General features: G+C 38.0%; 4 protein-coding genes across 5 annotated transcripts; 2 read left to right on the top strand and 2 right to left on the bottom strand.

Annotated features, from left to right (window-relative positions):
• Nucleotides 1-244: 244 nt before the first annotated feature.
• LOC18019858 (adenylosuccinate synthetase, chloroplastic) lies at nucleotides 245-2,590 on the bottom strand. The gene is made up of 4 exons (XM_006402798.2): nucleotides 2,231-2,590; nucleotides 1,296-1,988; nucleotides 805-1,116; nucleotides 245-615 (listed from the first exon to the last, which is right to left on the bottom strand). Exons 1-4 carry the CDS (start codon nucleotides 2,525-2,527, stop codon nucleotides 445-447), a joined length of 1,473 nt encoding a protein of 490 aa, XP_006402861.1. The 5' UTR covers nucleotides 2,528-2,590; the 3' UTR covers nucleotides 245-444.
• A 253-nt stretch (nucleotides 2,591-2,843) lies between these two features.
• On the bottom strand, nucleotides 2,844-7,576 carry LOC18019857. Of its 2 annotated transcripts, none has more exons than XM_006402797.2 (14): nucleotides 7,341-7,576; nucleotides 6,449-6,811; nucleotides 6,268-6,361; nucleotides 5,900-6,086; nucleotides 5,564-5,819; nucleotides 5,251-5,466; nucleotides 5,063-5,149; nucleotides 4,820-4,954; nucleotides 4,628-4,741; nucleotides 4,302-4,549; nucleotides 4,134-4,214; nucleotides 3,789-4,020; nucleotides 3,584-3,682; nucleotides 2,844-3,495 (listed from the first exon to the last, which is right to left on the bottom strand). In XM_006402797.2, exons 2-14 carry the CDS (start codon nucleotides 6,782-6,784, stop codon nucleotides 3,205-3,207), a joined length of 2,376 nt encoding a protein of 791 aa, XP_006402860.1. In that variant the 5' UTR covers nucleotides 6,785-6,811; nucleotides 7,341-7,576; the 3' UTR covers nucleotides 2,844-3,204. The 2 variants fall into 2 exon arrangements, with proteins under 2 accessions (XP_006402860.1, XP_024012845.1); XM_024157077.1 differs by lacking the exon at nucleotides 7,341-7,576 and adding an exon at nucleotides 7,136-7,246.
• A 3,649-nt stretch (nucleotides 7,577-11,225) lies between these two features.
• Nucleotides 11,226-15,153, top strand: LOC18019856 (1-acyl-sn-glycerol-3-phosphate acyltransferase 2). Its single transcript, XM_006402796.2, has 12 exons — nucleotides 11,226-11,252; nucleotides 11,373-11,577; nucleotides 12,082-12,204; nucleotides 12,417-12,456; nucleotides 12,547-12,620; nucleotides 12,921-12,980; nucleotides 13,198-13,275; nucleotides 13,416-13,574; nucleotides 13,809-13,934; nucleotides 14,212-14,304; nucleotides 14,420-14,506; nucleotides 14,596-15,153. The coding sequence occupies exons 2-12, from the start codon at nucleotides 11,500-11,502 to the stop codon at nucleotides 14,845-14,847; spliced, it is 1,170 nt and encodes a 389-aa protein (XP_006402859.1). The 5' UTR covers nucleotides 11,226-11,252; nucleotides 11,373-11,499; the 3' UTR covers nucleotides 14,848-15,153.
• A 303-nt stretch (nucleotides 15,154-15,456) lies between these two features.
• LOC18019855 (DNA-directed RNA polymerase I subunit 1) lies at nucleotides 15,457-24,628 on the top strand. The gene is made up of 21 exons (XM_024157037.1): nucleotides 15,457-15,697; nucleotides 15,788-15,957; nucleotides 16,213-16,372; nucleotides 16,462-16,749; nucleotides 17,317-17,541; nucleotides 17,626-17,793; nucleotides 17,975-18,137; nucleotides 18,290-18,477; nucleotides 18,875-19,138; nucleotides 19,368-19,456; nucleotides 19,617-19,764; nucleotides 19,861-20,079; nucleotides 20,269-20,625; nucleotides 20,708-20,852; nucleotides 21,014-21,222; nucleotides 21,542-21,744; nucleotides 21,938-22,136; nucleotides 22,226-22,494; nucleotides 22,668-22,808; nucleotides 23,023-23,794; nucleotides 23,879-24,628. Exons 1-21 carry the CDS (start codon nucleotides 15,674-15,676, stop codon nucleotides 24,473-24,475), a joined length of 4,998 nt encoding a protein of 1,665 aa, XP_024012805.1. The 5' UTR covers nucleotides 15,457-15,673; the 3' UTR covers nucleotides 24,476-24,628.
• The last annotated feature ends 208 nt before the right edge of the window (nucleotides 24,629-24,836 follow it).

The raw sequence follows: 24,836 nt of genomic DNA, 5'->3' as shown, positions 1-24,836 counted from the left end.
AGAAAAGAAAACGACAAAACTGAATAACACAGAGCCGCATCACATGATGCTTTACACCCCTCAAAGAGCTTCACCTGCCAGCACTAATCAGAATCTGAACAAAATCTAAGGGATTTAGGCATGATCACCATGACCCTAAACGTAGAAGCTGGCTTATATTTATTCAGTTGATATCGTTTGGACCAGGTCTAAACAATATCTACAGACCTAAAAGGATCGATTGCTTATCCATGGAAGGAATATAGTAAGATCAATTATGAAAGCGTAAACTTCAAGAATTCAACAAACTCACTGCTTAAACACAGAATTCCTCTTCATTCCAATATAAGAAACAATGCAACAGATACACTTTAGTCATTCCAAAACGAGTAACAGTTTCCAGTAACTTGATGCTTCATCAATTCTTTAAGACTGTGGAGGAGCCAAAAAAGCCTAGCCTAAAAATCATTTATATATAAGGGCATCACGGCCGGGCCCAATACCAATGTAATGAATGGGCACACCTACGAGTTCTTCTATCCTCTCAACATATTGCTGTGCAGCCTTTGGAAGATCAGCGTAACTTCTGATGGAGGAAATGTCAGACTTCCATCCAGGTAAGACTTCATACTCGACCTACAAACATTTGCACAAATAAACAGAGTTATTTATCATCCTTACAATAACAATCAAGGACCCTTTTCTTAACAGTAAGAGGAAACTCTGTTTTTAGGACTTTATCAGATACTACAGCAACAAGTAAAAGTAAATGATCTGCCTACACTAAAGGAGACAGTCAAACATACGTCAGCGAAAAACACTTACTTGCAGTTCTTCGAGAAGACGAAGATCACCAGGGAACGATTCAACACGGGTGCCATCACTTCTCTTATAAGCCACACCCAGCTGGATTTCGTTCAGGTCCGAAAGTACATCAAGCTTAGTGAGATTAAGCGATGCAAATCCATTGATTTGGCAAGCAAATTTAAGCGCAACAATGTCAAGCCAGCCACACCGACGAGGACGACCTGTCGTTGTGCCAAACTCCTGTCCAGCCAACCTAAGAAGGTCACCACCTGGACCCAAATTTTCTGTAGGGAATGGGCCTGAACCAACTCTTGTAGTGTATGCTTTTACCTGACAAACATAATCATCACAACGCTTTCATATCTCTTTCATTGCTTGCACATTAAGTTTATAAGGAGTAAATGCCAATTTATGAGCAACATCAATGCTATCAAAGTCCTAACAACATAGGTTAAACAATTTAAAGACCAGTGCAGAAAGAAAAATCTATGAGTGGATATCATGCTTACCACTCCAATCAGATCACCAACAGCTCTGGGTGCGATACCAAGACCTGTGCAAATCCCACCGGCCGATGGGCTTGAAGAAGTAACAAAAGGATATGTACCAAAGTCAATGTCCAACATTGTGGCTTGACCACCTTCGACCAAAATCTTTTTCTTCTGAGAAATTGAGTCATTCATGAAATGAACGGTGTCAGTAATGTAGGGCTCTAGTCTCTCAGCATATCTCTTGTATGCTTCGACTTCTTCCCGAAGCATGTCTGGAGTATATTTAAACCCTTGAAATCTTGCAGCTGCATCTGATAATAAAAGGTCGAGCTTCTGAGGCAAAGTGTCCATGTGCCTGAGATCACCCACTCTAATACCATTCCTTATCACTTTACTAGAGTAGCAAGGACCGATTCCTCTCTTGGTGGTGCCAATGAATGATTTCGCAAGCTCAGATTCCCTGAGCCCATCAATTTCTTGATGGAAATCGAACAACAAGTGAGCGCGATCAGAGACCAAAATCCTTCCTTTACAGGACACGCCATTGGACTCCAGACCATCAATCTCTTTAAAGAGACCTGGCAAATGAACCACAACTCCGTTGCCAATCACACAAGTAGTATCCTCGTTCAGTATACCTGAAGGCACAAGGTGAAGAGCAAATTTCTTTCCCTCTGAGTTGTATATAGTGTGTCCAGCATTAGCTCCACCCTATGTAAGCCAAGTCACAAATTCAAACAAAAAAAAAAACCTTAATCTTTGCATGAACTAATCAATCAGGAATAGAAATTGACTTAACTCTTTTCAACTGCAGTCGATACAAATTCAATTCAAATGTACAAACAAACTACTAGTAACAAAATCTCAGCTTAAATCGACCCCAGATAATGATTCCTTAAGAAGTTAAGATTAACGAAAAATAGTAAGAATCTGCTGAGAAATGTCAACTTTACCTGACAGCGAGCGACGATGTCAAAGTGTTGGGCTAAAATGTCAACGAGCTTGCCTTTACCTTCATCGCCCCATTGGCAACCTAGCACACCCGATACTTGACTCAGTGATCCAATCCGTCCAAGAGACTCAGTGGCGGCTGAATCAGCAGCAACGCTCAGTGACGCCGAGACAGCTGGACGTTTAGCAGAGCAAGCGACGAAGCTCCGAGGATGGTGAAGCTGAGGATAACGGCGGTAACATGGACCGCCGACGGCGAATCTCGGATTGGAGTCGAGAGAGAGGGAAGAGAGAGACATATTTGAAGAAAGAGGGGATTTCAAGTCTTAGGGTTCGCCGGCACTCGAGTATGGGGAAACAGAAGACCCTTTTCAAACTTGAGTTCAGGTGAATTTTAAAATGACCATTTTGCCCTCCACTTGAAATATGTTCTGAATCAAGATTATACCGAACCGGGTAAAACAGATGGATTCAACGAATAAAACCTTTCAAACCGATCCATAAGAAAATTGGTTTCACATCTGTTGAACCAAACAAAACCGAAACCCAATTGAACAATTCATAATTTCTAGTTCGAGTCATCGATTGAACCGGAATATGGAATGAACTTAATGATTTGGTTGAACCGAAATATGGAATGAACTTAATGATTTGGTTGAACCGAAATATGGAATGAACTTAATGATTTGGTTGAACCGAAATATGGAATGAACTTAATGATTTGGTTGAACCGAGACCAAAACCAGACCTTGACAAGACAAAGCAAGAAACTACAGTATAAAAAACAAAAAACTGCGTGTTGTTTACATGATATGGTTGATGGTGTGTACCTAAAATTCAAAACCCAAGATTATTCCTTTTCAAAAAGAATCAATGGCAATGATTCTGCCAAGTATATGTTGTATATGCTTCTGCAGCTCCTGAGGTATTTACTTACAAAGTTCCAACTTTTTTTTCTTTTTTTGTGTGATTTTGATCAGCTGGTTTTCTGGAGACATTCTTGAGGCAATCCGTATTCTTTAGTCCGGTTCACGACTTGCTCTCGTCTCCATGGATCGTTGTGTAGCTTGAAATGCAGAGTTTGTATGAAAGTAGCAAAGATATCGTCGTGTTTCAGTTTAGAGAACTGAACAGCCCAGTCTTCTTCATGTCCAAAACTAGCTTTCTGTCTCTCTGCTTCGAGCAAGATCGAGTCTCGGAACAAGAATCTTTGCCATATCTTCTTTACATTGGCCAGTCTGAATTGTATCTCCGTCTCATTGAATCCCTGTGCGAGATTTCAGATTAAGTCAGTCTGAGGCTAGGAGTAGTAAGTTGAAGACAAGATCGCGAGAGAGAGTGATGAAATTGATTACTCGGAGAGTGTTTATGAGACTTGGAATGTCGTCTTCGCTAACACGAACTGCAAAGCTTTCGTAATTGAGCATGTTCTCATAAGGTAAGTAGATTCCATCCTAATAGAGAGACATCAATGAAAAGAAAGAGAAAAAAACAGTCATTTTCAGATCAGATAGCTTAAGTTTTTGGAATATAGAGAAAGTGGTAAGGTCAAGGTAATACCTGAATGATGACTGGGACGCATCCTTGTAAGATACTATCTTCCATGCGACCACTCCAACCATCTCCAGGGAACACACCACAAAAGATTGAAGTGGCTATGTCGTTGTGGTAATTGTCAGAACGCAATGGAGTGACAACGACATCGTCTGCGTGCTGCTTCCCAAGCTTACCTTCTTTGTTAGGACTCGAACCAAACTCTTCTGCTAGCTTCTGCCTGATTCCCATGCTATACCTGCATTAGATGTTATTTAGACCATTATATACATCTCCACTGGAAATGCTGTTTGAAGCACAGCTCTGTTTACGCTTATTGGTTTCAACATGATTCTTTAAGAAGAGACTTACGAATCTTCAGGCCTTCCCTTTTCATAAGCAGGTCCGAGATTACCATTGAAGTAAAACAGTGTTTTCCGCTTCTCCCGTGGCCTAATGATGAGGAACAAAAAAGCTTTCAGGCTTTGAGTTTTAAGCGATTTGACTGAAACAATGTCCAAGAACCACCAGAAAATATACCTTGCCCAGTAATTGGCACGCATGGAGAATGGATCAGGAACTTTCCAAGCTGGAATCACGAGATCTTTGCGAGGGTCAAAGCAAGGATGATCTCCTCTCCTCTCATTAGATATCTCATCCCAGTTATCACCCCAATAAGCTGTTGTAGAATGGTTATGCTTAGAGTTGGTGTTGCCCCAATGAACTAGCATCATGCTATTCCATATCTCCTTAGGAGCATAGCAAGCACCTTCATCCCATGAGAAAAACTGCCTTTTTCAGGCGTCAGAAAGTTTAGCCACATTAGTGTGAAGAAATCCGTGTAAGAAATCAAGAAACAAGCTTACCCAGATATGGTCTCTCCCAGATGAGCGGTTCCAGTATGGATATTTCTCAACGATGTGCTCATAAGCTCTTTTGTAGAACTCTAAGGTAAGCGAGCTTCTCAATCCAGTATGATTCTGAAAGTGATAAAAACAATATATAAGCACTAGATTTCTGCAAGCAGAGAATCAACAAGGCTAGTTTCTCGACCCAACCTGCATGCTAAGGTGAGGTGCATCATCAGCACGAGTTATAATGCACGAATCAAGAACTGGAACAAAGAAGAAATCTGCTTCTTCGCCATTCAGTGTACGATGAGCGGTGGCCAAAATGTTCTCATAGAATGCCATCTTCAGAATGAGAAAATAGGTAAAGAAGGGGAAATGTTTTATCTTTCATTTTAAATTCTGGAGAAAATTGCTGAATTATTTGGCATTCAACTCGAGTTTAGGGAAAACCTGGGAGCCATATAGATAATCTGTCCATATTGTTGCATTCCTGTCATCATAAATCCTATTAACACACTCAAGTTTAAAATGCCGGCCCTGCAACATCAAATTCCAACCAAAGGAGATTAAAAACTTTATAGTAAAAGCTAAAAAAGGCAACTTTATTTAGAAGAGAAATAAAAAGTTTGGATTGTGACCTCAAGAAGTAAACTGTTGAAGTCTGGGGGTAGATCATAGATGTATATAAGAGGCCTCTTTTTCTTCACCACAGCACTTATATTACTGAGATTTCCAGGGACATTTTTATCACTTGGAACTTCGAGATGAGCTGGTCGAAGCCATTGTGGCCACTCTCCAACCGTCGAGAGAGTGGATGGAATACTACAATCTGTTCCAAACCAGCCTTTATCACACTGAAGCGCACACACAGTTGGGAACATTTAGATTCAGAATATGCAAACCTCTCAGTACAAAGATGATAAGCTTGTGACAGTGGATACGGTATTTTACCTGGCAGAAACCTCCTCGGCATTTGCCATGTCCAGAGCACTGATTAACACAGGTGCATTGTACAGGCACTTCACAGAACCGTCCCCAAAGACAATCATATTTACAGTCACATTCCTCTTTGATTTGCACCTTTAAAGCATATGCATCTTCTGGATCCACATTGCACCATCCTTGTTTGCTACTATTTGTTGTTAAAATATCCAAGTCTGGTTTCGACCAATCTGTCATTTTAGGTTCATCAGGATTCACCGGTGAACTGAAAATATGAGTGTATGTTAAAGAGGTTGATTTGAGAAACAATAAGACTAAAGAAGGAAAGAATCAGGCTAAACTTACTTGATTTGAAATCCACATGACTCTGGCACTGGACGATTTGGATACTTTGTGCCTTCTCCACAAAAGCACATGGCCCTTGTGGTATCACAATGTCTAGAACAAATCGAAACAACCCATCGACCATATGGCATCTCAGGTGTTTTCTCATAATTGCACTCTAACCGCAGTTTTTGTGAACAATCTTCGCCTACACAGAACCGGTCAAAGTAACTTCATTTAAAAACACCAATGGCAATGATTGTGAAGACTAATAAAGAGATCAAAAATCATTCCTGCTGTTAATTATTTTGCAGGATTGTGTTTGACTTGATCATTTACAAAGCTATCAACTTTGGGTTTAGGTAGATTCAAAAAGCATAAATACTAACCAGTATATCCATGGAAGCAACGGCAAATTCCAAATTCATGGTTACAAACACCTTGACTACTACAATCATTCAGACACTTTCTTCCACCAATTGGCTGCCAAGAAGAAAAGAAAAAGACAACCTTTATAACGAAACTGAGAAACAACATTGTTTCAAGTTTGCCAAAAATAATAAGACTTACTTCGATGATGTCAACATCTTTGGCAACTGCATCACAACTAGAAAGCCATTGTCCGATCTCGGCTTTCCATGAGGCATTTCGATAAACTACTGCACCGTGTAAGTCAGCAGGAAACCGGCGATCAAAGGCAACAACTGTTTTACTTGAGTCTTCACTCACTTGTCTGATTGAATCATTACTAGTACCAGAGAGATTCTGAGCTTGCCTTACACTAACAGAATCAAAAGAAGGCACCACAGGGCCAAGAAATATATGAACGAGTGAAACCAGAACAATCACAGAAGCAACAGTGGCTATCTGAGACCATGAGCACTTCCATTTCTGGTGTGAAAACATGGTCTTCAAATAGTTTTTAAACTTGCCCTGGATCACACAAACAAGTCAATTATAATAGATTAGTACCTGTCTGGCACAAAACCCAGCTTCTCACGAAACGTAAATTCAGGATGATAATTACTAAAACAAATATATTTCACTGAATCGTCAAAGAAACTGAGCAGAAATAAGGGGAAGATAGCCTAGAAGGTTAGGCAATAACCATAATTACAAGTCGGCGCAATTATTAACATAAGTATAAAAAAAAGCAATAAACTTTGACCGAATAACAATGGAGATTTGTCTCTCCATGAAAGATACCAATTCAAACTCGAAATGCTTGAACACTAATGAATGGCTCCCAGAAAATACCTTAACTTTGAAACCGATTAAACACAAAGAGAATCATGGGGATTTCAACAGAGGTTTCCGTACATTAACCGGATCCGAAACTGATTTACATGATTAAAATAAAATAAAGATAGCTATAAAACTAAATTACAAGAATAACGAGAATGAGACAGAACATTTTAAGAAAAGGGAAGGAGAGACAGAGAGAGAGAGCGACAAAACTCACCAGCTCTGAGGGAGAACGTCATGTGTTGACAACTAAACTCAACCATGGGAGGTGTTGGAGGATTTATATGATAATTATCAGCTAATTAAAAAGAGATTTGAAAAATAATTGTTACTGTATGAATGATGATGATGCATCTTGGAAATATATATAATTATTAGAGAGAGACGGCCACGGGGTGTGATCTCTGGAAGAAGAAGGAGAAGAGAAAAGCAAATGATTATGGAAATGGTCGTCGTGTGCGTCATGTTCCCCTTTCTTTCTATTAATTTAATCACCTGATTCACCTTCCTCCTTTCCCGGAATATTTTGATCTCCTTAACCGATTCGAACCGGCTTCTTCCTTTTCTTTTTCCATAGTTTCCCATCAATTGATTATGTACAGTTTTTTTTTTTAAACCAGTCAAAGCAATCTTTTGGTTTCAATTTGTGACCATTTCTCCGGTTATCACTAGTAATCGAATTGAACCGGATTTCTTGAAAACTTAACTCGACGACGAAGACAACAACGGTGATTAAAAAATGAATTAGAGTTTTTGTTTGTGGAATAATTAAGGGGGCGTTGACGGCTGAGGGCAATACGGTAAATTTGTCTCTCTCTGCCTGTTTTTTAATTCTCGCTTCGTTGTCTGAGAAAGACCGTGGTGGCGGTGGGTGACGCATTCCTCTAACGGGGAATTGCGTAATTTACCAATTTAGCCCCGGTGATTGCAATGTGTTCGCTTTTTGAAGCATCTTTTTTATTTTGTTTGTATTTCATTAACTAATTGAAAGCTAAACTCACGTGAGTTTGCCTACGTACCGCTTTATAATTGGCTGTGATCCCAGCGATGACTCCGCCAAAGTAAAGTCTTTTGCCTTTGAATATTCTTAATTTTTGTAACAAGGGTTTTTTGCCTTTGAATATTCACAAATTATTATTCTATCTTTCTTTTCCTTAATTAACGACATTTTTTTTCAATTTATCTTTAGTTCATTGGAGGATCTCACATCTTGCATTTCTACATCCTACTAGTCTTTTTGAGAAAGACTGATCCATTTAGGTGGTAACCATTTATTCCCTTATTTACGATACTAATACATAAATTATATTTGACGGCCTCAAAAGTTTTGTGTAGTTTGAAAAACGGTTCTAAAATTAGATACAAAAATGATCATTTTGTAAAAAATATGTACTGCAATTGAGATTCTCTAAAAACAGGCAATTCATGTTACTCTATTTATATTAGATGGGGCTGCTAAATTTGCTCACAACTTGTATATTCAAAACCTTGATTTAAAAGAGAAAAAAATGTATTTGAGAACTCATTCAAGTTGAAAAAATTCTGCCACTTTTTCAATCAACCAATTAAATAAAATCTTGACAGAATTTGTCAAGCTGTCGCCATCCATCATAATTCGCTGTTAATAATTGGAATCTAGATTGAAACAGAGATATTCCATTGAAAAAAAAAAGAGCGAGAAGAGAAAGCTCATGGGATGAGGTGAAAACGTGAGAGAAGTTTGAATGTTAATGAATTAAAACTGAAAAAAAATGGCGATGCATACTGATCTGAGCATGATACTGTAATGTTACTGGACGATGATATTGTTATTCAAAACGTATTTAATTATGGAACTTTGGTTTTGATTTTTCTTTTTATTTTAGTTGTAAGGTGAAGGTCAACGAAATACCGCTGGTGTATATTCCACAAAGAAGGCTTCCTCTGTTTATAGTAGTAAGATTGCACACGTTCTCTTTGCCGTCGAGAAATTTTTTTTTTTTTTTTTTAAAAAATTTTAAGTTAAATTGGACAAAAAAATTTGGGGGCTTGAAACAAATGTTTCAATTGGCTTGGCCCAAATCCGGCCTTGCATCGAGCATTTATTCGACCACTTTGGCATGCAATACGTGTTAACCTTTATGTACTACGTTTACAGTCTCTGATTTGGGAGAAAGCGTATTAAAGAAAATGTCTTAAGTTCCTTTCCCACTTGCACCATTTTTTGGTTGGATAGTCAGTCCCAAAACAACATCCAACCAGTTTTATAAAGTTGTTATACCACACTACCACTCACCGTAGATGGTATCGCTATATAACATTAATACCTCTTCTCAGGCCCTTTACACACAAAAAAAAAAAAAAAATCTCTCTTTCTCTCATCCGGCTTCGAAACAACCTCTGTTTTTTTTTCCTTAACAACGGCTCGGTCTTCTTCTTCTTCCACCAATCATTTTCTTATTCTCATTCTTCTTCTTCGAACCAACCTATTTTTGCTTTAAAAACAAGCGGCTCATGGCATGGCAGTGTATAAAAATTGTTATTTGTCGAGAAAAAAATCAAAACGTGTGATAATATCATTGAAGTAACAACGTAAACGCCTTAATCCGCTTTTTCTTTGTTATGGGCCTTATTATGGGTCTTAGAACACCCACATCCATGTTCTCTTACATGAGTCTTTCACAATTCAGAACTGAATAACCCATAAATATTTTTAACGAGTAGAATAATCCACCGAAAAAGTTTTATCATTGAATGGAGAATATGGCGTTTTTATTGAACAATATATCCCACATTGCCAAAAACAAACAAACGAATAAATCATGTGTAAGTATGCATGCGTCAAGAAGATATACATGTCTCTTACCAGTTTTTGTCTGGCAGTCGACTATTTGCCGTGAATATGTAGTTATATACATTCACATATAATGAACTGCATGTGACTATGCTACATGAATCAAGAAAAATGATCTTACATAAGAAAGTTGTAACTAAACTCAACAACCCTTCTTTGGTTCTTTTGTTATCTTTTCCTCTTTTCTGCAAAACATATTGTATAATATTAATAAAGCGGTGAACAAAATGCAGCTAGATATAAATAATATGAATATCAACTTTTTCTAATAGTTTGTTTCAATTTTTTTCATTTATTTATATATAAATTTTTGGGGTTAGATAGATAGATCAACCACTTCAACAATATTCTTTCTTTTTACCCCAAAAAAAAACAATATTCTTTCGAACATTCAAAAATTTTATTATTTTTAAAAATGTTTGAACTTTACTTAAATGAACTTTCAGTGTTAAAGAATCAAACGTATTTAAGTCTCATTTAATTATTACAAACGAAAGATTCTTATACTTTACACGGCACATAAATAGTCTGTACCATGCCAATTATGTAAATAGAAATAAATGAAATCCACAAAGAACAAAAGAAGTGAACTAGAAACATATGGAAGAAGGTGCAAAACTTAGACTAGGGCCAGGCATGGGAAAATAAATCGCAACATAATTAAGGATCGGATCTTAGCGACATTTTTTGTTTTGTTGTAAGAAAATAGATGTAGTTAAGAAGAGTATACAGTTAGTAATATTTGTTTTGACAAGATGCTATTAATACCAAGCGATATTGGTAAACTTATCTGGAGTGGGAACACACGTACACATAAAATGTTTCTTGCATGTTTGCCAGCTAAATCACAAAATCCACAATAAACCACAACACAACACACCATTTTTTATCACATCCAAAAGTAATCATGCACATGGAAACTAACTCAATATTTTCATATGCAATACAAACGGACCGTACAGATTACTTAAATCATGGTTAAAATTTAAAAGTGATGGTAGTGGACTAATTGTAGTGGAGGATTACTCTGCTGATCGCGTCTAGAAATCAACTCCTCCTATATGAATACTTTTAATTGCCCAATTCAGAATTCAAGGAAGACAGCAATTAAGTTGGTCGATTAAATCAACTATAAGAGAGAAGGGACGTTATTAAAATATGAAAACAAATTGAGGGGCTATACTGAAATAATAAGAAAAACGCTCATTTCGTGTTCGAAAGTGTTTCAAGTGTCCTCGTGATCGTCTCCACACACGCATCTCCGTATATAATTCAATCAACGAATAATAAAATCCGGTAACTCTGAAAATTTTCAATCTCTCCCAATTTTTATCTGCTCCCATTAAATCGCAAAGTTAAATTTTGCGATTTGTTTCTGGTTGGCTATTAAATTTCTCCTTTTAAATTTTCTGCAAGCTGTTTTGGAATCTGGGCTTGGGGTGAATTGCGCCATTGCTGATCTCGGAACGAGTTTGGGTTACCTACTCGCTGTGTTGGTTCGTTCCCCCCACACTAGCTTGCTGGGTTTTTTGTAGGCATTTCCATGGTGATGGCTGCAGCTGTAATTGTGCCTTTGGGCCTTCTCTTCTTCATATCTGGTCTCGCTGTGAATCTCGTTCAGGTGGGTTTTTCTAATTTCGAAGCTTTCTATGTTTAGTCCTTGTCTGATTCGTTTCTGGTGTTACTCGTCTTAGATTCCGTTGATGTTCTGCATTGTAGATCCTCTTCTTCTTCTTTTTTTACCTTCTCCGTGTTGATTCACTGCTTTTAGGGTTTCCGTCGCCGAATTGGGTCTTCATTTCTGTCGGTGCTGTTAGAATTTGAGAGAGCGTGTGAGAGAGAGTGAGACTACACAGTCTAAGCTCAAAATCCATTTTTGTAGATCTTCATGCACTGATCAGAAGAGTGTTGTTTTAATTCAGCGATTTTAAGTAACAATTCCTTCAGATTTATGTTGATTCACTAGATTAAGATGCTAAACCTCATTTTTTCTAAGGCTTAGAATGTTTGTCAACAGATTCTAAGTTTTGGGCTTGAGGAAAGAAATCTTCATGCCTAGGTGTCAAAGAGCTTTCTCTCTGAATTTCATTTCCTTAAGTTTGATGTTTACAACATTTTATTTCAGGCAATTTGCTATGTCCTCATTCGTCCCCTGTCTAAGAACACATACAGAAAAATTAACCGAGTGGTTGCAGAAACCTTGTGGTTGGAGCTTGTCTGGATCGTTGACTGGTGGGCAGGAGTAAAGGTACCCATAAACTTTTTTCCTATTATGTAAAATGATTAGGATGCAGACCATTGTCTGCGTATCATTATTACGGAAGCTTATATAAGTCAAGGAACATATTAGGGGCATCCTTTTTATTATTCAGTTAGTGTACACATGACAATATGTAGTTTTTGTTGATCTTACTTTGAGTGTATGACTTCCTCTGAAACCTCCTTTTCCTTCTTCCCTAGATCCAAGTGTTTGCTGATAATGAGACCTTCAATCGAATGGGTAAGTTCCTGCTTGTGGGAATCAAAACATAAAAGTCCTATATATGAACAAATCTATAACTTCAGTGACTGTTCTATACTTTTCTTCCAGGCAAAGAACATGCTCTTGTAGTGTGTAATCACCGAAGTGATATTGATTGGCTTGTGGGATGGATTCTGGCTCAGGTACATACTTTAATCTCGCAGTTTCATGCATTTTGTCTCTAAACAACCGTTTCTGCTTGAATGCATACATGGGAATTTACATAGACTTCCTGGTGATCAATCTTGTATATGTGCAATGGGACCATTATCTTGCTTCTAGTATCTAGTGAATTTAGATTCTCCTAGGTAGAAGTTTACAGCCCCGAATGTCCACTGATGAGACAAGAGAGAATATAGCATCATACTATTTGCTCTAACAGGCTGCATGTTATACGGCTTACCTCTTTTAATTTATTGTTCATATTTTTTTTTTCCTCGCAGAGGTCAGGTTGCCTGGGAAGCGCATTAGCTGTAATGAAGAAGTCTTCCAAATTTCTTCCAGTATGTGAATCTATTAGTTTACTGCAGTGCTTGCTAGAGTTTAAAGAAACTAGTGATCTTTAATAAATTCCTCAGTCTCTGGTGTAAGTTAGAAACTTGATAACTGGCGTTGGATTGATAAAAATATCATTTTTTTAGGTTCATCCACTTCTTCCCCTTTTTATCCTGTTACATACTCTAAAGTATTCATAAGCATATAATTGTCGCACACATACAGGTCATAGGCTGGTCAATGTGGTTCTCGGAGTATCTGTTTCTGGAAAGAAATTGGGCAAAGGATGAAAGTACTTTAAAGGTATGGTCTTACATTCTTCTTGTGAAACATCTAATTTTGCTCGTGTAAAATGATCATAAGCATGCTATACATCATTAGCCTGATTATACAGAATCTTCATTTCTAGAGCATGAGTTATGTTTGTTTATCTAAATTTACAGTCAGGTCTTCAACGCTTGAACGATTTCCCTCGACCATTCTGGCTAGCCCTTTTCGTTGAGGGAACCCGCTTTACAGAGGCTAAACTTAAAGCAGCACAAGAGTACGCAGCCTCCTCTGAGTTGCCTGTCCCTCGAAATGTGTTGATTCCTCGCACCAAAGTAAGTTGTATTATTTTTATTTTTGCCATTCTTTGGGCAATTTGATATCTTCACTGTGACCTTAAAAGAGCAAAATGGCTACCATTATTGATCCAAATCTCAATGCGTGGTTTGGATCTTTGTTGCCTTTATATGTGGATCTATTTTATAATTACGCCTTCATCAGACCGACATGGTGGATAATATTGTGTTTTCTGCCCTAATAACTAGACTTGGTTTGTATTTTTATTTCAGGGTTTTGTGTCAGCTGTTAGTAATATGCGTTCCTTTGTCCCAGCCATTTATGATATGACTGTGGCTATTCCAAAAACTTCTCCGCCCCCAACGATGCTAAGACTATTTAAAGGACAACCTTCTGTGGTAAGCAAGTAAAAATATGAATAGGGCTCACGTTAAGCAACATATAGTATCTACATGTTTCACTCTTCTCACAACGAATTTCATAATATTCACTTCATTATCCATTTTCTTTTCACTGCAACTGAAACGAATGTAACCCTTTATCTTGTGGATTACTGGTTTAAGGAGTGATATTTCAGCTTTGCTTCCATAATGTGTAAGAAATCATTGGGCTCATCGCATCCCAAAGCTTTTTGTAACTCCTGTCTATTCCCCAAACCGTTGCTGCTGTTTTCAGGTGCATGTTCACATCAAGTGTCACTCGATGAAAGACTTGCCTGAATCAGATGACGCAATTGCACAGTGGTGCAGAGATCAGTTTGTGGCTAAGGTAAAGATTATGGATTTTTTGATTTTTCCTTGGTCAAGATTTAAAAGAGAGAAGCTAAGGAAAAAATGTATATTTTGACACTCTCTCTCATCTACTACGCTCTGTTGTGATACAGGATGCATTGTTAGACAAACACATAGCTGCAGACACTTTCCTCGGTCAGCAAGAACAGAACATTGGCCGTCCCATAAAGTCACTTGCAGTGAGTCTCTCAAAACAATCTCATGGATCCATCCATAAAAACTCACATATCACTTCTCATCTTTTTTTTTTTTTTTTTTAAAATTCCAGGTGGTTGTATCATGGGCATGCCTACTAACTCTTGGAGCAATGAAGTTCTTACACTGGGCAAAACTCTTTTCCTCATGGAAAGGTATCGCGTTATCGGCGCTTGGTCTAGGTATCATCACTCTCTGTATGCAGATCCTGATCCGATCCTCTCAGTCAGAGCGCTCGACCCCAGCCAAAGTCGCTCCAGCCAAGCCAAAGGACCATCACCACTCAGAATCGGCTTCCCAAACAGAAATGGAGAAGCAGAAGTAAAAGCTGGATCTAAGAGATCAAACAACAAACACAACAAAGAAGCGTGTCAGTTTTGTTATAAGAAACAAAAAAGAAACTCTCCAATTGAAATCCCTTAATATCATCAATTCTGTTTTGTTCAGCTACTACTATTACTACTACTGCTACTACTATTACTCAGCCTATGTGTGTCTCTTAGTCGATTGTTGTATAGGGTCAACGATTTATCCCTATAGACCATTGGGATTTTTTTTTTTTTCTCAAGTGCATAGGCCTTGTATAACTTTTCTATTATTAGTTTGGAATTTGGGATTGATCCTTGACTTTCCTTTTCGAAAACAGTTTTTTTTTTCCTTAAAAAAAATTCTTACTGATAGTGTAGTAGATTCATTAGACAAAATATGTCATTGCAAGAAATTCATCGACAAAACGTAACAAATGTTATATGAAAAAACTCTTCGTTAACACACGGATTTTTTAAAAAAGTTATAACTTATATTTCCATTTTTAAGGTAGAATAGTAGTAATAGAGAACACTCAAGTCGGTGTTAATATAATTAATTTAATACACAGTTTTATTTTTTGTTTTCTTGAACCCTAAAACCCTTCAGGCCGAGTTCAAAGAAAAAAAAGAAAAAAAAGAAAAACCTTGAACCACTCTCAAGGTTCGTAGCGCCGCGCTCTCTCACTTTCGAACTCCGATTAAACTCTGATTAAACGCCGGTAGTGTCAATTTCAAAGCATAGAGATTGATAAACCCTAATTTTCTCCGTTCTTACAGAAGCCCTGATTTCGTGGACTCAGTGGCACAGTTCGCACAACTTGAGAACCGGTCCTGTGCAACGCAATGGCTCAAGCTCAAACCATAGAGGTTTGTTTGAGTTTTCGATTTCACGGCGTTCGAATTCTCTTTTTGCTTTGGATAGTTTAACTTATGTTTTCGAGGTTTTGGTTTCTCCAGGGAGCTTCCCAGGTGGTCGAATCCGTTAGGTTTAGTTTCATGACAGAGGAAGATGTTCGAAAACATAGTGTTATGAAAGTTACAAATCCCGTATTACTCGATAACGTTGAGAGACCTGTACCTGGTGGTCTCTACGATCCTCTAATGGGTCCTTTAGATGATAGAACATCGTAAGTCTTCTTCAATATGATTTACGCTCACTATAACTGGTTTTTAATCTCTGCCGAGCTATAAATAACTCTTTTTTTGACAGATTTTTTGTATAAAGACTTTCTTTTTAGTTATAATGGACGTTGGTTAGATATTTGATAATTGCTACAGCTGATACTTTCTGATAATGTTGTTTGTTGTTCCCCATGTTTCTCTCTTCATTTATGTTTGGCTTTGTTTGCGTAATCAAAGCATTCCTTTCCCTCTTAATGCAGCTGTAAATCATGTGGGCAGCTCAGTCTTGTTTGTCCAGGACATTGTGGGCATATCGAGCTTGTCTATCCTATTTACCACCCTTTGCTGTTCAATCTCCTTTATAACTTCTTGCAGAGGACCTGTTTCTTCTGTCATCACTTTATGGCAAATAAGAATGACGTAAGTATATATATATATATATATATCATAAGTTGGATAGACTTGTCTCTCATTTGCGCTTACTTATTTGCTTTTTGTTTCATTTTAAGGTTGAAAGATGTGTTTCTCAGTTGAAACTCATCATGAAAGGTAATTTAGTTGCCGCTAAGCAGCTGGATTCTAGAGCCACTGATTCATCAGAAGAATGTGAAGATTCTGAAATGGAGAAGGAGAGATGTGAAGATTCTGACATGGGAAAACAGAGATGGACATCTCTTCAGTTTGCTGAAGTCACCGACCTCATGAATACATTTTTGAGGTTGAAATCAAAAAGCTGTGGGTCTTGCAAAGCAAAACCTCCTAAACTAGAGAAGCCTATGTTCGGATGGGTTCGCATTGTACGTTCTCTTGAAGTTTTTTTATGGCATGCATAATTTAGAATATAGTCCGTTTTCTTTAAGTGATTTGAGTTCTAGATCTTCATTTATTCTATTATTTAACCTGATATTTGCTCTGTTCTGTAGTTTAGTGTGCGTGTGAAATTGCCTTCAAAAGCATGATTAGGCCGAATGCCATTAATGTCAGTATGCTCCTGTTTTTCTTTTTGTTCTTTTTTCCTAAGGAACAATAACTTTTACAACTGGTTTTGGCGTTTGAAGAGAAATACCGTTGACAATGCCTTTATTAACAGTTCAAGTTCCCATTTCGTTAGTATTATGTCCTTGACATTCTATTTGGTTTGAAGGCTACACTCGCCTTTTTTCTAGAGATTACATTTGTTGCACCCGTACTTCTGTAGTTTGTCCCTTTAAAGTCTTACTCGTGGACCTTATACTGTACATGTGTGCACTCGAGGTCCAGCGCGCTTTTATATTTTTATCTGCGTTCTAATTCTCAATGTTATGCTCCATCTTGATATCGGTAAAAGTTGTGATATTCCTATCAATAACAATCTTTTTGAACAGGTTGGTATGTCAGCGTCCGCCATTGGAGCTAATGTAATTAGAGGGATTAAGGTAAAGAAGTCCGCTAGCAGTGTGGAAAATCCCAATGACTCTGACGACAGTGGTATTGATGCATTATCAGAAGTTGAAGATGGTTCTGAAAAGAAAAAAAGAAAATCTTCAGAAGTAGCTGAAGAGTTTGCAAAGCACCAAAATAATACTAGAAGAGACCTTTTCCCGAGTGAGGTTTGTTTCTGATATGGTTTAACTTTATAATTTGACGACCAAAATATTCCACATTTATAATGTCTTGCTTTACACTTGTTTCAGGTCAAGAAAATCTTAAAAGGCTTGTGGGAAAATGAGCATGAGTTTTGCTCCTTCATTGGTGATCTTTGGCAGAGTGAATCTGAAAATGTCGACTATTCTATGTTCTTTTTGGAGAATATTCTTGTGCCTCCGACTAAATTTAGAGCTCCAACAAAAGGAGGCGATAGCGTAAGTAATTCCTAAAGAATGAAACTGTTTGGGTGCTTTTGTTTCCTCTAAGTTGGAGTTTATGGTCATTTTATAACTGTTGGCATTTCCTCTGTGGGTCACTTTCAGTGTTCTCATAATTTTCCCTTTCCATTATGGTTATTCCCTTCAACTCATGTAGTTACGATTTTGATTCTTACAGGTTATGGAGCATCCTCAAACCGTAGGGTTAAATAAGGTCTTAGAATCCAATATATCCCTTGGGAATGCCTGTACTAACAAATTAGATCAACCCAAGATAATTTCCAGATGGATGAATCTTCAAGAATCAGTCAATGTCTTGTTTGATAGCAAAACTGCCACAGGTTAGCTTCTAGCTCATTTACTTGTTTGAGGTGCATTTATTTTTAAGATTTTCCTGATTTTTTTCTAGCTATGTGTAGCTGGCTGCCCCCACTTTTCTATCTGCTTTCTTGTATCAGTGCAGACTGACTATCATGTTTTTTTTTCTTTACAGTTAAAAGCCAGAAAGAGGGTACTGGAATATGTCAAACTCTAGAGAAGAAAGAGGGTCTATTTCGGCAAAAAATGATGGGAAAGAGAGTGAATCATGCATGCAGATCTGTGATATCTCCAGATCCTTTTATCGCTGTCAATGACATTGGAATTCCTCCTTGTTTTGCTTTGAAATTGACGTATCCCGAGGTATGATGTCATATATCATAACCAGTAAATTTCACTTGTTATTCCGGCATATAATTACTTACCTGAATCTGATCAGTAAACCTTTTACTATAAATCACACGCCCCAAAAGGTTATATGGATGAAATATTGGTTTACTGATCTTAAGAGTGATGATGAAGACAGCTTTTACTTTTGCTTGTAATATTTGTCAAATTAAAAAACATACTCTTTCCACAGTGATTGCCTACGGACTCTCTTTATAGCTTTGATTTCCTACCAAATTTTGCATCTTCCAATTTTCCCATTACTATGTGGAGATGGCTAGTGGGAACGCTTAGATGTACAATATATATGTCCGACTTGCAGTATCACTTTATGTTTGTTTTTCCGGTAATGGATGTTTATGTATTACTGCAGAGGGTGACTCCTTGGAATGTTGAAAAGTTGAGGGAGGCTATCATTAATGGTCCTGACATTCATCCGGGAGCAACACATTACTCTGACAAAGTATCTACAATGAAGCTGCCTCCAACCAGAAAAGCACGAATAGCAATTGCAAGAAAGCTATTTTCCTCACGAGGAGTCACTACAGAACTTGGAAAAACTTGTGATGTCAACTTTGAAGGTAAAGTTGTCTATCGACATATGCAAGATGGTGACGTCGTCCTTGTGAATCGGCAGGTGTGGACACATACTGTTTTATTTCATTATAATTGACTATCTAAAATGTTTCTCAAGTCTTTTGAGGTCTTTTACTACGCCATTTTAAAAAGATTTAATAATGAAGCAGTACATTTGTTTTATTTCTTTCTTCAGTATTAGTTGCAGTCTCAGCATTGTTCATTTGGTCAGTAATGCCTGCGTTTGTATCAACTTACAAGTGTTTTTTTTTTTTTTTTTTTCATGGCAGCCAACATTACATAAACCTAGCATAATGGCGCACATGGTCCGTGTTCTTAAGGGGGAGAAAACACTTCGTCTCCACTATGCAAATTGCAGGTAGACACCGTGGATATAAAGAATTCCGTCTCTTCCAGATGTCATTGTCTGCTTTCACTTTTCGAATTTACATTCTTGGACCTTTTCCACGTCTACGTTGATGTTCCACTTGCAGTTTCTTGTATCTCAAGACTGACTTAAAAAATTACTTTGGTTTCAGTACATACAATGCAGATTTTGATGGTGATGAGATGAATGTGCACTTTCCACAAGATGAGATTTCACGTGCTGAGGCCTACAATATTGTCAATGCCAACAACCAATATTCCAGGCCTTCTAATGGTGATCCACTTCGAGCTTTAATTCAGGTTGTACATCCAAGCTATTTCTTCAAATCCTTGTATTCATTTCACGAATTGGGTTGTTTACCAGTCATATTTATGGACCTTGCATGTACCCAACAGGATCATATTGTCAGTTCCGTTTTGCTTACCAAAAGGGACACATTTTTGGACAAAGATGAATTTAATCAGCTTCTCTTCAGTTCTGGCGTGACTGACATGGTACTCAGTTCTTTTTCTGGAAGATCGGGCAAGAAAGTAATACAATCAGCTTCAAATGCAGAGCTATTGACAGTCACGCCTGCTATTTTGAAACCAGTGCCTCTTTGGACCGGAAAGCAGGTAATCATAATACTCTGCTTTTTTTGTTCTGTTTATAATTTTGTTACATCTCTCTATCCATGCTGGTTTTCCCCCACATGGCTATGTGCCTTGGTATACAAGCTGTATCCAGGGATTCATGAGCAGTTGGCTCAGTCACTAAGGAATGCTTTTTCTTCACATAAGCTTCTGGTTGTGCTTCTCTACTAGGTCATTACTGCAGTGTTGAATGAGATAACCAAAGGTCACCCACCATTCAGCGTAGAGAAAGCTACCAAACTTCCAGTTGATTTCTTTAAATGTAGATCAAAAGAAGTAAAATGTAAGAGCGGAGAAAGCAACGAAAAGAATCATTTGACCACGAAGCAAGACTTTGACGAGTCATGGAAAAAGGATCTTAATGAAGATAAACTGCTAGTCCGAAAAAATGAATTTGTCCGCGGTGTGATTGACAAGGCTCAGTTTGCGGACTATGGATTGGTTCATACGGTGCATGAGCTCTATGGTTCAAATGCTGCAGGAAACCTGCTTTCCGTTTTTAGTCGTCTCTTTACCGTCTTTCTTCAGGTTTGCTCTCATGAAGTTGATCATTTATTTTTATTTGTTACAGAGTTTTGCATCCTGAATCTTTGTTTGTACATCTTTTCAGCTTCAGGGTTTCACCTGTGGAGTTGATGATCTTATTATATTGAAAGATATGGATGGAGAGAGAACAAAGCAACTTCAAGAATGTGAACAAGTTGGTGAAAGAGTACTCCGTAAGACTTTCGGCATTGCTGTTGATGTTCAGATAGGTATGCATATTTTGCGGCAAAGTATCTACTGCATTAATGGGTGCATGCTTGCCAACAAGGTCCTTTGTTACATTCTGGAAAATGATGTCCCTTTGTAGTATGAGGCATGGAAATTGTAAATTATGAAATAACTTAATCACAGTTTACTGTCTTGTCTGCAGATCCTCAGGACATGAAATCCAGAATTGAACGAATTCTTTACGAGGACGGGGAATCTGCATTGGCATCTTTGGACAGGAGCGTTGTAAATGAACTCAACCAGTGTTCAAGCAAGGGGGTGATGAACGATTTGTTGTCTGACGGGTTATTGAAACCCCCTGGGAAGAATTGTATATCGCTGATGACCATATCTGGGGCTAAGGGCAGTAAGGTGACTTAAAGTTGGTTTGTAGCTTACATGTTTTTAGAACTTTCCTTGTCTTTTCTTCTGCAGTTTATTAGCTCATGCCAAGTTTTCCAAACTAAAAGTTTTAATTTTTTGGGAAAGGAGACAAACAAGTTAGTCTCCCAAAAGTTGATATATTTACTTTTGTTCTTTTTCGATGGAGACTGTTAGTGCTGCAAGTAATTTTTTTACAACTTTATCTCCTTTTAACTAGGTTATATAAACAGTTTGGTGGTGACTGCATTAACAATTTTTGGGAGGTTAAACTTTATCATTTCTTTCTCATGTTGTCCACTTTATGTAGGTTAACTTCCAGCAAATTTCTTCACACCTTGGCCAGCAAGATTTGGAAGGAAAAAGAGTTCCCCGAATGGTTTCTGGGAAGACATTACCTTGTTTCCATCCATGGGACTGGTCCCCTAGAGCTGGGGGTTTTATTAGTGACAGATTCCTTAGCGGTCTTCGTCCCCAAGAATATTACTTCCATTGCATGGCTGGACGAGAAGGGTAACTACCTTTTTTAAAAAAAACTCCAGTGTCATTTTAGTTTATGTTTCTTACTATTAAGAGTAGTGTTTCCAAAATTTATGTAATTGGTTTTTTGTGTAAAACTTTTTCTTGGTTGACGGTGGTCTGTTAAGAGTTGGTCAGCATCAGCTAGTTTGTCATCTTTGTTCACTTAAAACATTCTGGTTTGCAGGTTAGTTGATACTGCAGTGAAGACATCACGTAGTGGGTATCTGCAAAGATGCTTGATGAAAAATCTTGAGAGCCTAAAAGTCAACTACGATTGTACTGTCCGGGATGCTGATGGGTCCATCATTCAGTTCCAATATGGTGAAGATGGCGTGGATGTTCATCGGTCTAGCTTCATTGGAAAGTTCAGAGAACTGACAGTAGTAAGCATTCCTTTATAAACGGTTTAGCCCCTTCCTTATTTGCTCTTGGGAAACTTATGTTGTTATTAATATAACTTACTCTGGTTCAGAATCAAGATATGATCCTTCAGAGATGCAGTGAAGACATGCTATCTGGATCCAGTAGTTACATTACTGACCTGCCTATTACTCTTAAGAATGGAGCTGAGAAGTTTGTGGAGGCAATGCCTATGAATGAACGTATTGCTTCTAAATTGGTGAGACAAGAAGATCTACTGAAGCTGGTGAAGTCAAAATTCTTTGCAAGTCTCGCCCAGCCAGGGGAGCCTGTAGGTGTACTTGCTGCCCAGTCTGTAGGAGAGCCATCAACGCAAATGACGTGAGTTATTTTCTTTTCTTATGTTGTGGTTCTGCTAACTCTTCCACCGTTGCAAATTACAAACTGAATCACATTGGTATTCACATTTCTAAAAATAATATGAGGATGTTTGCAGGTTTTGCATCCTTCATTATATATTTGCTTATAAAATCTTTTGCTCCGTCATTTTACAGGCTGAATACTTTCCATCTGGCTGGACGTGGAGAGATGAATGTGACACTCGGAATTCCACGTTTACAAGAGATCTTGATGACTGCTGCGGCAAACATTAAAACGCCTATTATGACTTGCCCGTTGCTGAAGGGCAAAACAACGTAAGTTGGTTTAGTTTCAGTGGCATTGACTATACGTTCGGCTACTTTCATTACTAACATGAGAAAACAGGCAAATACTTGATGGGTAGCTTCTCTTACAAAGAACTTTGTGATGATAGATAATATAAGAGTGTAACATTTGGGCCCGTGACTGCATCTTGAAGATATTTCACATTAAAACATTCTCGACATTTATAATCTGTCATTCGTGCAGGGATGATGCAAAGAAGATAACTGATAAGTTGAGAAAGATTGCAGTGGCAGATATTATAAAGAGTATGGAAGTGTCCGTTATACCATACGCAGTTCATGAGGGTGAAGTTTGTAGTATTCACAAGCTTAAGATAAAATTGTATAAGCCAGAGCATTATCCGAAGCACACTGATATAACTGATGAAGATTGGAAAGAGACGATGACAGTTATGTTTTTGAGGAAGCTGGAAGACGCTATAGAGATTCACGTGAAAATGCTCGTTAGAATCAGAGGTATAAAGAGTGAAAAAGACACCCGCCCAACATCTGGAAATGAAACGGATAATGATGATTCTGTTAGTGGAAAGCACACTGAAGATGATGATGATGATGATGAGGGCGAGGGTACAGAGGTTGATGATCTCGGTGCAGATGCACAGAAACAGAAGAAGCAGGCAGTAGATGTGGTGGATTATGAGGAAAACTCAGAAGATGAGAAGGATGAACCATCGTCAATTAGTGGAGTAGAGGACCCTGAGACGGATAATGAGGATGAGAACGCAGAAGTTAGCAGGGAAGAGACCCCAGAACCGCAGGAAGACGCAGATGTTAGCAAGGAAGAGACTCTGGAACCGCAAAAAGAGGTAAAGAATGTTGAAGAAGGGAGTAGAAAGAAGAGACGGAAATTTGTTCCAGGTAAAAATGACAGACATATCTTTGCGAAATTCAAGGGAAAGACATTTGAGGTCCATTTCAAGTTTCTTTCAGAGGAGCCTCATATCTTACTCTCTCAGGTACCCTTTTCTTCAAGCTATTTCTCTGATGACTCCGATGGCTAGGCACTCATTTTAAAGGTAGTTTATATTTTTTACATGCAGATTGCTCAGAAAACAGCGCAGAAGGTTTACATCCAGAATTCTGGGAAGATCGAACGGTCGACAGTGGCTAACTGTGGTGATCCTCAAGTGATCTACTATGGAGACAATCCAAAGGAGAGAGAAGAAATCTCCAACGATGAAAAGAAAGCATCACCAGCTCTCCACGCATCGGGAGTTGATTTCCTTGCTCTCTGGGAATACCAAGATAAGCTTGATGTCAGGTACTTGTACAGCAACAGCATTCACGACATGCTCAACACTTTTGGAGTGGAAGCAGCCAGAGAGACCATAATCAGGGAAATAAACCACGTGTTCAAATCATACGGTATATCCGTAAGCATCAGACACTTGAACCTCATTGCAGATTACATGACCTTTTCGGGTGGATACCGTCCAATGAGCCGTATGGGAGGAATTGCAGAATCAACTTCTCCATTTTGCAGAATGACTTTTGAAACAGCCACTAAGTTCATTGTCCAAGCAGCTACTTATGGAGAAGTCGACAGGTTAGAAACTCCCTCTGCTAGGATCTGTCTCGGCTTGCCCGCTCTTTCGGGAACCGGATGCTTCGACTTGTTGCAGAGAATGGAGCTCTGAGAGATTCACTACACATTTTTGATATCTTACCTTTTATGTTTTATACATTTTATTTATATAACAAACAGTTTTTTTTTAATGCTAAAAAATATAAAATTACTTTTGGATATTGTGAAAATAGTATTACCTATCATTATGTTATACATTTATCTACATAACAAGCAGGTTTTTTATGCAAAAAATTATAAATTACTTTTGGATATTATAAAAACAGTATTATAGATAGATTGGAGAAAAAAAAGAAAAAAGGAAGAGGATGTATAGAGAAAAATACAAAACACAAGAGTGGATTAAACGACGACGTCTAAACTCTTTTAGACAGCCCCTCGTGCAGTCTTGACAGTCTCCCCCTCGTGATATG

This window comes from Eutrema salsugineum, unplaced genomic scaffold, assembly GCF_000478725.1.
Source record: "Eutrema salsugineum unplaced genomic scaffold, Eutsalg1_0 scaffold_19, whole genome shotgun sequence".
NCBI lineage: Eukaryota > Viridiplantae > Streptophyta > Magnoliopsida > Brassicales > Brassicaceae > Eutrema > Eutrema salsugineum.
Note: the sequence above shows the minus strand (reverse complement) of the source record. Positions and strands in the feature narration are given on the sequence as shown.

Bases quoted from the DNA above. Each gene is read 5' to 3' on its own strand.
- LOC18019855 (XM_024157037.1), top strand. From the start codon at position 15,674: ATGGCTCAAGCTCAAACCATAGAG. The intron at 17,542-17,625 runs GTTTGTTTCTGA...CACTTGTTTCAG, and splicing joins GAGACCTTTTCCCGAGTGAG to GTCAAGAAAATCTTAAAAGG. The intron at 19,765-19,860 runs GTTGTACATCCA...TGTACCCAACAG, and splicing joins CACTTCGAGCTTTAATTCAG to GATCATATTGTCAGTTCCGT.
- LOC18019857 (XM_006402797.2), bottom strand. From the start codon at position 6,784: ATGTTTTCACACCAGAAATGGAAGTGCTCATGGTCTCAGATAGCCACT. The intron at 6,087-6,267 runs GTTAGTATTTAT...GGTTCTGTGTAG, and splicing joins TTGCTTCCATGGATATACTG to GCGAAGATTGTTCACAAAAA. The intron at 4,742-4,819 runs GTTGGGTCGAGA...TATCACTTTCAG, and splicing joins CACCTCACCTTAGCATGCAG to AATCATACTGGATTGAGAAG.
- LOC18019858 (XM_006402798.2), bottom strand. From the start codon at position 2,527: ATGTCTCTCTCTTCCCTCTCTCTCGACTCCAATCCGAGATTCGCCGTC. The intron at 1,989-2,230 runs GTAAAGTTGACA...TGGCTTACATAG, and splicing joins ACATCGTCGCTCGCTGTCAG to GGTGGAGCTAATGCTGGACA. The intron at 616-804 runs GTAAGTGTTTTT...AAATGTTTGTAG, and splicing joins GTCTTCTCGAAGAACTGCAA to GTCGAGTATGAAGTCTTACC.
- LOC18019856 (XM_006402796.2), top strand. From the start codon at position 11,500: ATGGTGATGGCTGCAGCTGTAATTGTGCCTTTGGGCCTTCTCTTCTTC. The intron at 11,578-12,081 runs GTGGGTTTTTCT...ATTTTATTTCAG, and splicing joins TCGCTGTGAATCTCGTTCAG to GCAATTTGCTATGTCCTCAT. The intron at 13,276-13,415 runs GTATGGTCTTAC...CTAAATTTACAG, and splicing joins AGGATGAAAGTACTTTAAAG to TCAGGTCTTCAACGCTTGAA.